Source organism: Conger conger, chromosome 17, assembly GCF_963514075.1.
Source record: "Conger conger chromosome 17, fConCon1.1, whole genome shotgun sequence".
Taxonomy (NCBI): Eukaryota; Metazoa; Chordata; class Actinopteri; order Anguilliformes; family Congridae; genus Conger; species Conger conger.
In genome coordinates, this window is record NC_083776.1 from 4,248,007 (window position 1) to 4,259,803 (window position 11,797).

Consider the following 11,797-nt stretch of genomic DNA (forward strand, 5'->3'; position numbering starts at 1 on the left):
TTCCATTCTATCGACACACCACTTCATTCTCATGGAATTAGTAGAGGTGAAGAGTCTCCCTTTCTTTCTGCATGTGGGATACTATTTTCTCCAAATATATTTCAACCAGTCACACTTGTGGGACCTTTAATTTGAAGTTGTTAAGAGGCCCACGCACATCAGCGCCTCCTTCCTGGTTTTGGTCGCTAAAATGCCCACCAAATGTTGGCAAAGAACAGAGCCGGTTTCTTAAAGTCCTCCTCCTCCGCTTGTGGTCGGCTCTCTGTGCTAACATTCAGCAACGTCATCCGATAATTAAGCAAAAACGTGCCCTCTTGCGTGGGAAGTCGTTTTGTAAATATCTTTAAAAATAGCGGTTGGACCCTAAAATATGCATACATCTCCCACCTTCCTTTTGCTTGAATCAGTATGGGTCATAAATGAAAAGCTCCAAGATAATGCGGGATGCTCAAAAAAATATGCGTGTGAGCCTTTCCACGAACGGATGACGCATGTTTACAAGAACAGGCTGATCTAGTTGTGGAAGCGCATAAGTGACCCATTTTGCCAGTGTTTACAAATATGGAAATTCTATGGAAAAAGGTGAACGCTGTGGTAAGTTCCAGGATAGGTAAAAACTGAATTTATATTGGCAATACTGACATGTTTCTTATGGGAATCTAGGCAAACGGCATTTCCAAACTAGTGCAATATATTTTCCTATTGATCTTTCAGTCTGTTATAACTAAGTTTGTGGAGCTTACCCCGTTGTATTTGCGTAGTGTGACTGCTAACCTCTTCACTGTTTCTCCCTGGTTGTCTAGATGCCAATTCACTCCCATTCGTTTTTGGGAACTTGCGAACTACCTACGGTGGGTAATGGGGCGGCCTGTAGCGTAGTGGTTAAGGTAAATGACTGGGACACGCAAGGTCGGCGGTTCTAATCCCAGTGTAGCCACAATAAGATCCGCACAGCCCTTGGGCCCTTGAGCAAGGCCCTTAACCCTACATTGCTCCAGGGGAGGATTGTCTCCTGCTTAGTCTAATCAACTGTATGTCGCTCTGGATAAGAGCCAAATGCCATTAATGTAATGTAATGTAATGGGTCGATGGTTTCACTAGCGTGAACTTCAGTTTTCTCTTGCCTTTTAGAAGATGGATGATCTGGCAAAAGGTTTTGTTATTTTAACCAAGTGGTGTATCCTTACACGCAATAACAAAATAAATCAAACTACGTCTGGTTTTTCTACTCTGTAGCCCATCTGAAATTGTTCCTCTCGCTTACCTAAACCTGGAAACTGTTCTTCAGCACACAAAAATAGATCCCTTTGATTAAGAAAAAAGTATGACATTGATGTATTTATGTAGTTTGTGCTTTATAATTTATTGTCTTCATTTCTAACTGAAAGCAGGTGTGATTTCTTAAATGCAGTCTTATGACTGAAAAAATCACTGGAATTCCCTTAGTATGGTGTCAAAGCAAAGTGAATAAAAAGCATTTTCTCAGGCAATTAAGTCACTTAGTTGAAATTAGACAACAGAAACGAGTAAAAGGGCTCAGCTTTGATACAATTATTTTATTGTCGAAAATGATTTCACTAATCCCGATCACCAGTTTCCACAGGAGATTCTATTGGCTTTTTCACAGTGGTGGTGACCTGTCCCTATTAAGATACTCTGAATGTGTTGAACATGAACATGAACCGTTGCATTATGGAACATTTAATTGGTACCAGGTTTGCATGTCTGAAATTAATTTAAGATGTTCAAGTATAAGAGTAGGCTATGGCTCTTGTAGATGTACCTCACTGTTGTGACATGGACAAAATGGAAACCCCTTTGTTCCGTTTTCCCCAGTGGTAGGTGACCCAAGATTTTCATTAGTCTACTGAATGTTGTAAAAGTTAGATCTCAAAGCACTGGATTTCACATTCTTCAATTAGTCTTTGTGTGCTGCCACTCATCATTTATCAGTGCTGTTACAATACAGGGATATAAAGTCAGTGAATACAATATATTAACATCTTTGAATAGGTTTCACATTACAGTGTGCTGTGCAACTTGGATAAGTTGAACATCTGAGGCCCTTGGAAAGTGGTTGGGTCTATAGGTTTACAAAAAAAAAAGTAATATTTGAAACACGATCTACAGCCCAGGTAGAATTACTATTGATAAAAAAATTTCTTGAGGCAGTTGAATGTTTATTTATTTTTTGGTTAGTTTATTTTGTTCCAAAGACCAGCTGAATACAGGGCCCCTGTCTGCTGCTGCTTGGCTACTTGTGGACATGTGCAGAAGGAGGTGGTGTTCAGTGTTTTGGGCGGCAGGGTGGTAAGTGGTTGTGTGCTCAGAGCTTGGGCATCTTCAGTGTGTTGAGGTGCATGTTGAGGCAGGAAGACCCTGAGGCAAATCTCATCTCCCTCAGCATCCCCGCCCACTGCTGGTTCTCCTCCTCGTACCTGTCACAAGCAGAACAGACCCGTTAATGACCGCCACCAGAAAGCGGAACAGACCAGCTACTGACCGCAGCAAGCAGACCAGACCAGCTACTGACTGCAGGAAGCGGACCAGACCAGCTACTGACCACAGTGAGCAGAACAGACCAGCTACTGACCACATGAAGCAGAACAGACCAGCTATTGACCACAGGGAGCAGAACAGACCAGCTACTGTCCACAGGGAGCAGAACAGACCAGCTACAGACCACAGCAAGCAGAAATAGACCAGCTACAGCTGGCTTTTTAGGTAAAACTGGCCGAGGACATTAACACACCATTTATCCTCATTATCATTATCATTAGTATTAGTATCGAGTTGTAAAAGCTAGGTTTTGAAACGGCTGGTAGCTGGTTGACCAGTCTGATCAGCTCCACACTCAAGATGGTTAGACCAACTCGAGGTAGGTTAGCTGGTAATTCCCAGCTGGTCATCGCTGGATTTTACAGCCGGGTCTCAGGCCTGGGTTTTTGTGTATTTGTATTGACAATCCTATATTGTAATAAGCGCTATACAAAATAAAATTGAATTGAACTGAGTCGAGTCGAGTTGAAGACTCACTGCCAGATGTCGGTGATCTCTGACGGGGCGCACTCCTTGTTCTCCGTCTCCACCATGGCGAATCCTCCGATGGCGTACAGAATTCCGGCGCTGCTCACTAGGTTCACGGAGCTGCGCTCCTGCGGGAATTCTGTGAACGACTCCCACCTGCGGGGGGAAGGTCACATGACTGGGTGAGTAACGCCCGTGTGTGTAATAATAATACGCGGACACTTTTAACTCAGTTTAGTCTGCGGGGGGGGGGTAACCATGGGCACCATGTAACGCTCTCGCTAACGAATTCCCTTTGAGTATTGGGGGCGATGTCAGGTTGAGTGAGAGTGGTTGTCTGGCAGTCGGAAGGCCGGTGGTTCGATCACCCGCCCTGGGTGTGTCGAAGTGTCCCTGAGCGAGACGCTTAACGCCAAATTGCTCCCAACGAGCTGGTTGGTGCCTTGCATGGCAGCCTATCACCGTTGTGTGTGTGTGTGTGTGTGTGGGTGTGTGTGTGGGTGAATGGGTGAACGGGTGAATGAGAAGCATCAATTGTAAAACGCATTTACCATCTACCTTTGAGTAAACTGAACCTTACTTACTCATTTGCTCCAGATAAGCATTGAAAACAAAATTTTAAAAAAATGGGAAATGATTATATTGCAATATATTATTACAATATATGATGCTTGGGGTGCAGTTCTTATAAAGATTATATGACTGAATACTTTGAGGCAAAGCTCTGATAAGCCATGTGGTTTCATTCATTTTTAAATGGCAATTAAAAAATATATTTGTGGAAGTTCTTAATTTTAAAAAATCTAAATATGAATTGAACCACATAAACTGGTTAAATAAAGCCTTCAAAAAGATGTTTTACAGGAATACCAAGTTCTGTTTGGATTATTCGTCAATGTTTTAACCACATTGCTGAGGAGGGTGGGAGGCAGACCGTGTACTTTCTTGTCTTTTTTTTAATCATTCAGACTTTCTTTTTTCCAAATATCATTTCAGTTTTAGTGTTCATTGGCCGAGACAGTTGTGTGTGTGTGCGCTATCTATTGGTTGCTTTATAATGGCCGGTACAGGCACATTAGGGGTTCTGTGATCCAAAGCATGGAAATACATTACATACAAGTGACTAAAGCCCTCTCTCCAAAAGCTTTAAAACTTGCAAACCGTCTGTATAAAATATCTGTAAAGCCACAGTGCCATGTTATGACTCCTGTGGGTGAGGCATGTACAGTACGGAGCATTAATATTTAGACAGTGACACATATTTTGTTATTTTGGCTATTCCCCGGCACACTGGATTTGAACAATTAAAAATTGAAAATGAAACAATTAATATGAGGTTAAACTGCAGACTGTCTCCTTTAATTTCAGGGTATCTACATCCATAAGCAGTCATCCATAGTTCTCCTAATGCCTACATCCTGGAGAGTGATCTGTTCTACATTTTGAAAAGGTGTTTTTCTTCACAAAGTGTTCTTCAGTCATCCACTGCAGTGGTCTTTCGTGGTCTACCACTTTGTTTGCTATTGCTGAGCTCACCAACGCATTTTTGCTTCTTAATGTACCAAACAGTTGACACACCCAGTGTTTTGGCTATGTCTCTCATCGATCAATTCAGATTTTCCTACACATGCCTTAATTTAAGTCGCTTTGGATAAAAGCGGCTGCCAATTTACATGTAATGTAATGTAATGCACTGACACATGTTGAGAGACGACAACAACAGACTCCATAAATCTTGAATCGACTCCATTTTGTTGACTTTCTTGTACATGGACTAATGATGAACAACACACAGCTGGCCACCCAACAGCTGAGCAGCCAATTGTCCGATTACATTTGTTCCTCCCAAAGTGGGGGACTATGTATAAAAACGGCTGAAATTCCTATATGCCCCCCCCCCCCCCCCCATATTGACATAAATACTTGAAAATTAAAGCTGACACTCCGCTTTCTAACCTCATATTCATTTAATTTCACATCCAGTGTGTTGGTGTACAGATCAAAAAGTCACTGTCCAATACTTACGTTGTCAATACTTTGTCTAAGACAAAGCAGATTGGCCCAGTCATATTTAACTTACATATTTAACTTTTGTCTTTGAAGTGTCTTTCTGGCAGTATCTATGTAAATGGCACTATACAAATAAAATGTCATTGAATTTCATTGATTTAATGGAAGTGGGCAAGTATATACTCTTTTTCAGCCAGCAACTCTTTGCCTTTTGCTAAACATTTTCATTGGTTCTGAAGCTACAACTCATGTGTATCACAGTGATAGAAAGCAGCAGGGAGGAACAGTGGAACGGTACATACTTGTTGCTTGCGATGTCGTAAACTTCAGAAGTAGCTGTGAGACCATCCTCGTTCATGCCTCCAGACACGATGATCTTTCCTTTGTGAACGACAGCCCCAAACATTGCTCTGGGCGTTTTCATGGCTGGCAGCTCCCTCCACTCTAACCTCTTGTGGTTGTAGACAAACAACTTGTTGAGGGTTTTGCTGTTACAGAACAAAAAATAAATAAAAGAAATTCAGAAAAATTGGTTACACAGATGTGTATGCATTTATGCGAGTAGTGCAATTTTGTGCATAATGTCTATATCCACAGGTTATGAAATTAGCACGACTCTAAATGGTTGGCATTTATATAGCGCCTTTATCCAAAGCGCTGTACAATTGATGCATCTCATTCACCCATTCATACACACACTCACACACTCACACACCAACAGCAATTGGCGGCCATGCAAGGCACCAACCAGCTCATCAGGAGCATTTTGGGGTCTTGCTCAGGGACACTTCAACACAGCCCGGGCAGGGGATCGAACCGGCAACCCTCCGACTGCCAGACGACTGCTCTTACTGCCTGAGCCGTGTCACCCCTTAAAACTTGTGTTTTGTTTTGTTCTGTTTTGTGAAAATATAATGTTCATATAAAGAAGCCTTACTTGTCATCTGTCTTTCCTCCGATGCTGTACACGAGCCCATTATGGTCGACTACACAATGGCCGTGGATCTGAAGAGGCAGTTTTTTAGTCTCGCTCCATTTCATTTTCCTGGAGAGCACACGTCAATGACAAAGCCAAGGTTACAATCCTACTTTGAAAAAAGGATATTGTGAATGTTTAACGAGAATTCAATCAGACGTGGATTCGTATTTTGCGATGCCAAGGTGACGAAGAGAAGAGAAAAGAGGCGCTGGCCTTACTCAATGTCGTAGCACATGACCGAATCGAGGGAGACGCTGGACTGCAGGTCCTTCCCTGCCACGGCGATGATGAAGTTTCCGCACTCTCCCAAGCCGAACAGACATCTGGGAGAAGGCATGGGAGGGAGGGCGATCCAGTCTGCGGTCAAGGTGTCCAGCTGTAACGCGAACGCACAATTCAAGGTCAATAATCAATAATAACGCTTGTCTTTCAGATTGCCACTCTTAGCAGATTTATTAAAGAAATTTGGAAATTTCTCAAACTCCAGTCCTGGCCCACAGCAGTCTGTTGGTATTTTTGATTTCCTTTCAGCCAGCAGCCGATTTAGACCTGCAGAATCCTCAGCCCATCACTGGCTTACATAACACATCAGATAGCAGCATACACAGCGGCCCTCCACGACTCGAGTTTGAGATCCCTGCTGCCGCGAAAGTGTTGATCTCAAACTTCAGTCCTGGAGCGCCCCCCCCCCCCCCCCCCCCCCGCCCCCCCACTGGGTTTTCTGCCTCCCTTTCAATCAGCAGCCAATGCAGCTCTTACAAACGTACCACCTGGACTCTTTACCCAACCGATGACTCAAATTAAGCGCTGAAACACCTGCAGTCAATATACAGCTCCCTAGCAAAAGGAGGTTTACCACCCTGGCCCACATCACATCACATCACACAAGCGCTTTGAGATTGTTAATTAAATGAAAAGCACATAATACATTTGATATTATTATTATTCTTATTATTATGATTATAATTGTTATCATTATTATTATTAGTAGTATTTACATGTATGTCCTTCTAACCTGTATCAGGGCAATCAAGTGATTAAATGGCGTAGGTGTGGGGGTTACCTGGTAGAAGTAGCACTGCAGGGGAACCTCTTTATTCTCCTCGTCCACGAACAGACCCCCAACGATGAACAGCGCATTATTTTTGGTGATCACGCTGACGTGGTTGCGCGGAATCTGCTCGGCCAGGGCGGCGAGGAAGCACTCGTTCTCCACGGCGTCGTAGGCGACAGCTGCCGTGTCGTTTATCATCAGGACCAAGTCTTTGGCATACATGCCGTGCCTCCGAGTGTCGTTCAGGTAGCCCGGGAGGAGGTCCTCCTCCTCCTCCTGCCCGTTCGCCTCCTCCCCCGACTCGCCCTTCTTCTTCTCCTCCTTCTTCTTCTTCTCTGGGAGCTTCCCGGCGAAGGCGTCCTTGATGACCTGGACCTTCTTCATGAGCTCCGGGTCTGACTTGATGAGGTCGTCCTTCTCCACCTTCTCGCTGAAGTACGTCTCGGGGAGCAGACGGAAGCGCACGCACTCGAAGGCGTCGCCCAGGGCCTTTGCGCGCTTCTCCTGGTCTTTCCTGACCCACTTCATCAGCGACTCGAACACGACCTCCTCCTTCTCCACGTTCAGGGAGTCCCCGCCGATGACGGCGAACAGCTCATGGGGAGCCAGCTGGAGGAAGTCCTCCTCTTTACACAGGATCTCAAAGCGGTCGGCGATGTAGTCTCGGGCTGCCACGGCCAGTCGAGGACAGTTCAACACCAGGCCCAGCCTGAAGATGGCCAGGCAGTTAGCCAGCGAGAGCTTCTTCTGCAGGTAATTCACGCAGGCGGTGAACACCGAGGGGATCTGGAAGCGGTTCGCGACCACGAAAACGTCCTGCACGTTCTCGTCCGTGAGCTCAATCTCGGCCGAATACAAATAGCGGATTATCATGTCCATGACCGTAGGGTCAACGTTGTCCAGAACTACCTCTTTGTCCCCCTCCAGTTCCTTGCCCTCTTCGGAGAAGTAGAGCTCTCTGAAATAGGGGCTGCAAGCGGCCATGATCACCCGATGGCAGGGGAAGCTCCGATCCCCCACTTTCAGGATACAGTCCACAAACTTGTTCTGGTCCAGGAGCTCCTTCAGGCCGTCCTGGAGCAGGGTGTTCTGGTAGAGACGCCAGTCTTCCTTCATGTTCTTCGATTCCATTGCGGAGGAAACGCGTGGGCCCCTTTGTGGAGGTTGTGTGTTCTCAGCTCACAGTGCTGGCTGGAAAGGACTGAGGGATGTGAAGACCCCCCGAATGAAGCCCTCCTGCAATTTAATCCTGCCCCCTCTAAAAATAGCCCCCCGTCCCAGCCTGTCGGAATTCAGGTTAGCCAAACCGGCTCATGCAGCTGTCATAGACTGAAAGAAGCAACTGTGCCGCAGGCCCGTAGGAATTCTGTGCTACGCTCTCACATGTGAATGAGCTGGAACAATGCTTTCACTCTGAAACGGTACTAACGTGTTGCTTCTGTTGATATGATGTTGTATATATTTGCTTAGTTCATATCAATGGTCATTGGGAAGTGGAGACGGTTACCTTGCCAAATCAACGTGGATTTCCGTTAGATGCTTACAGGTTTCATATTAAAGGCAGGTTTAAGCAACCTTTGTACCAAAATGCCTATCAAACATGTCACTTATGCTGACTCTTTAAACATAACGTGACCAAGATGACGCATAAAAACAGATCATATGCTTGAGAAAAATAATTCCTGCAGAAAATAATTAAATCAGCTGACACAGAGTGTGGATAGGAAGTGAATAGTCATGAATCCTTTAGAGATGGTGACGACCAATAAAACAATTTGTTCTCGAATCATTAGCACAAACTAGATGGTTCGACTGCTGTTGATTCACAAGTAAACGGTAATTGAAACGGATTACGTAGTTAAGCCAAATCCAGCGTTAAATGTTATATTTTTCCTGGGATCTGCTTTCAGAGTAGTGCAGCCAACAAGCAGCTGCTGCAACAGGTGACGGCCCGTTTTCTTTATCCAGCTGAAATGCATTTAAGCTCCACTGACACATTTAGCTCCTGCATCACTGTGGCTGTAACTACAGCGAACTCTGAACCAAACAAATTACTCACTTCTCTCGGGGCACAACATGAATCACTGACACGTAGGAACAAGGACATTGGGTGGTTCAATCAATGTACATATCGCGCGTCTTAACTAGCATGACCCTTCTCCATTGCTGCACTTCTTCAAACTGGGCAATCCTCATCTTTAAACTGGTAATAGCGTCTACCAAAATGGAGGCAGTGAAACAGGAACATGACACATTCGACTATCAGAATCTTTAGTTCCGGAAATGTTACGACAGTGCACTAAAAGAGTGATTTAGTGATGTGACCTTCTTCACAAATAGCTTGGAAGGATGTCTGAAGCATATGCTGTACGTTCATGTTTGCTAGTCACTGTGTTTCAATAATAATATATATGCTAAAGTGTAATGATAAAACAATGTCATAGTAAGCTGCTATTTTCAGAAGAGGCCTGTGCTTTTCTGGCTGTGTCCTGTGTCAGGATGTGGCTGCTCCTCCTTTAGCACCCCCACTGGCCGATAGTGGTATTACAATGTTATCCCAGCAATATCAGCTGCTGTTTCCAGGGTGACGGTGTCTAATAATGAATCCCTCTGGACGCACTGGTTGTTTACCCTCAGGTAGATGCAGGTGAAGGGCGTGTATGCCAGGTGTCAGACATGATGACTCCGTGTCGCCCAACTTCAAAATGCAAGTGATGTGATTTCTTTTTTTCCAGATTTTTCCCTTTTTCTCCCAATTTGGTAGCCAATTGTACCTCGTCTGATTCAATTGGAGGTAGTCGTATTAGATGTACCGCCCGTACCCCGTCCCTCGGCGGCCCGAATGAGAGCGACACGCCTTCTTCAAGCCGTCTCGTCTCGTGCCCGTTGCCGTGATTCCGAGGCGCCCGAGGTGCTTATTGTGCGGCGATCTAATAACCCTGCCAAGTTCCTCCCTCTGGAGCAGCGAGCCAATTATTGCTGCCCCAAGTGAGCCGATGATGTGATTTCTAGATTAAACAAATGCAGGTGGTACATAAATGACGATTCAACAGATATATGTAAATGTTTAAGTGTACTGAACTTTTTATATCGGAAAAAAAAAAGAGCTTGTGTACTACATAAATGTATAAATATTCAAATACAACTATTTTGTACGGCACCATTTACAAATGGGTAGTTTAGACAAATTAGAGGGAATTAAAAAAAAAAAATCATACAAACCCCTCCCCTCTCTCAGCCAAAATTCAGAATATACTGTATGTCATAACGAGATGTGTATGGGTGTACACATTTACAGTACAGTAGTGACATTTACTTTTTCAGGGATTAGGGGATAAAAAATGCATTTTACCATTCAATTTTCCACGGTGTACAATTCTGTGTCTTGTGCCTCTAACAACTGGTGTCCTGCAATGCATTCACTGGATGAGCCATGGATTCTATTCGATATCAATATTTCCACATTTATTTGTGGGAATGCGTTGAGAGTGATAAAATGGCATGACACTGTAAATAGATGTGTACCTCAGTGTTTTACAGCACTGTGAAGAAGTTAATGACCTAAAACGTTTTGCGGGTTCGTTCCTTTGTAGTTGCACGGTGTTAATGTCATTTAGTGGTGTTCACACCATTTAGAACTTGGTGTGAACAAACACCAAAGTTCCTACTTAGGAAGTTGAAATGTTCAAAAACATGTATGGAGAGTCCTTGCATTTAACATAAGGGTTGAATGGGTTCTTTTCTTGCATGTCATCGTATGTGCCTCTAAATCCTCCCGACGGCATGACTGCCTTGACTCTTAAAATACACACAAGACACTCCATACACTCTCTGAGGGCTCAGTCAGAATTATTTTTAGCAACATACACACATGATATGTATTCTGTAAAAATAAAGATAGAATGGGGTATTTAAAACCCATCCCTCAGCACAGTGGAGACCAGACAATCTGGTTACGCAAGGGTAGGTCGCTTCGCATTTGGCCACTGGTTGAGCTCCCACCTCCAGGCCTGACCACTCCTTCACCCATAGTCTGTCTGCAGCATGCATTACTGGCTGCTGTCAAACTGGAGCTCATTTTTTTTTTTTTTTTTTTTTTTTTAAGATATTTTTTAGGCCTTTTTCAGCTTTATTGGACAGTATATAGTATAGAGAGACAGGAAGAGTGGGGGCGAGAGAGAGGGTGGAAGACATGCGACAAATGTCGGACGGTCGGATTCGAACCGCCGACGTCGCGGCTCGCAATGAGCATGCGGTCAGTGCTCTACAGGCTGCGCCACCGAGACACCCCAACTGGAGCTCATTTGATAAAAATTGTCCACACTGATCAGCACAATGTGCAGAGTGCAGTATGCTACAATCTACCCTGAGCCAGTCTGAGAGATCGCCCCTGCTTCGCTGATACAGACCACACAGTTACACACACGCTACTGACCGCCCTGTTACACACTCACATGATGACCGCCTACACGATGTAAGTATATACAATGGCTTCATAAAGAAACCCCTACACTTTTTGCTAACTTTATTGTGTTGTAGATTTCATTTTAAATGGATAAAATAGTCATTTTTGCCTCTACACTCAATAACCCATAATGACAGTGAAAACATTGTTCTTAGAAATTTTTGCCAATTTATTAAAAATCTAAAACTAAAATCTCTCATTTACATAAGTATTCAGAACCTTTGCTGTAGAACTCCAAATTGCGTTCAGGTCCACAATATAC

General features: G+C 44.2%; 1 protein-coding gene across 1 annotated transcript; it reads right to left on the reverse strand.

Moving 5' to 3' along the window:
- Positions 1–1,536: 1,536 nt before the first annotated feature.
- On the reverse strand, positions 1,537–8,288 carry klhl41b (kelch-like family member 41b). The gene is made up of 6 exons (XM_061227219.1): positions 7,080–8,288; positions 6,235–6,392; positions 5,975–6,082; positions 5,340–5,525; positions 3,037–3,183; positions 1,537–2,438 (listed from the first exon to the last, which is right to left on the reverse strand). Exons 1-6 carry the CDS (start codon positions 8,199–8,201, stop codon positions 2,327–2,329), a joined length of 1,833 nt encoding a protein of 610 aa, XP_061083203.1. The 5' UTR covers positions 8,202–8,288; the 3' UTR covers positions 1,537–2,326.
- Positions 8,289–11,797: the final 3,509 nt, after the last annotated feature.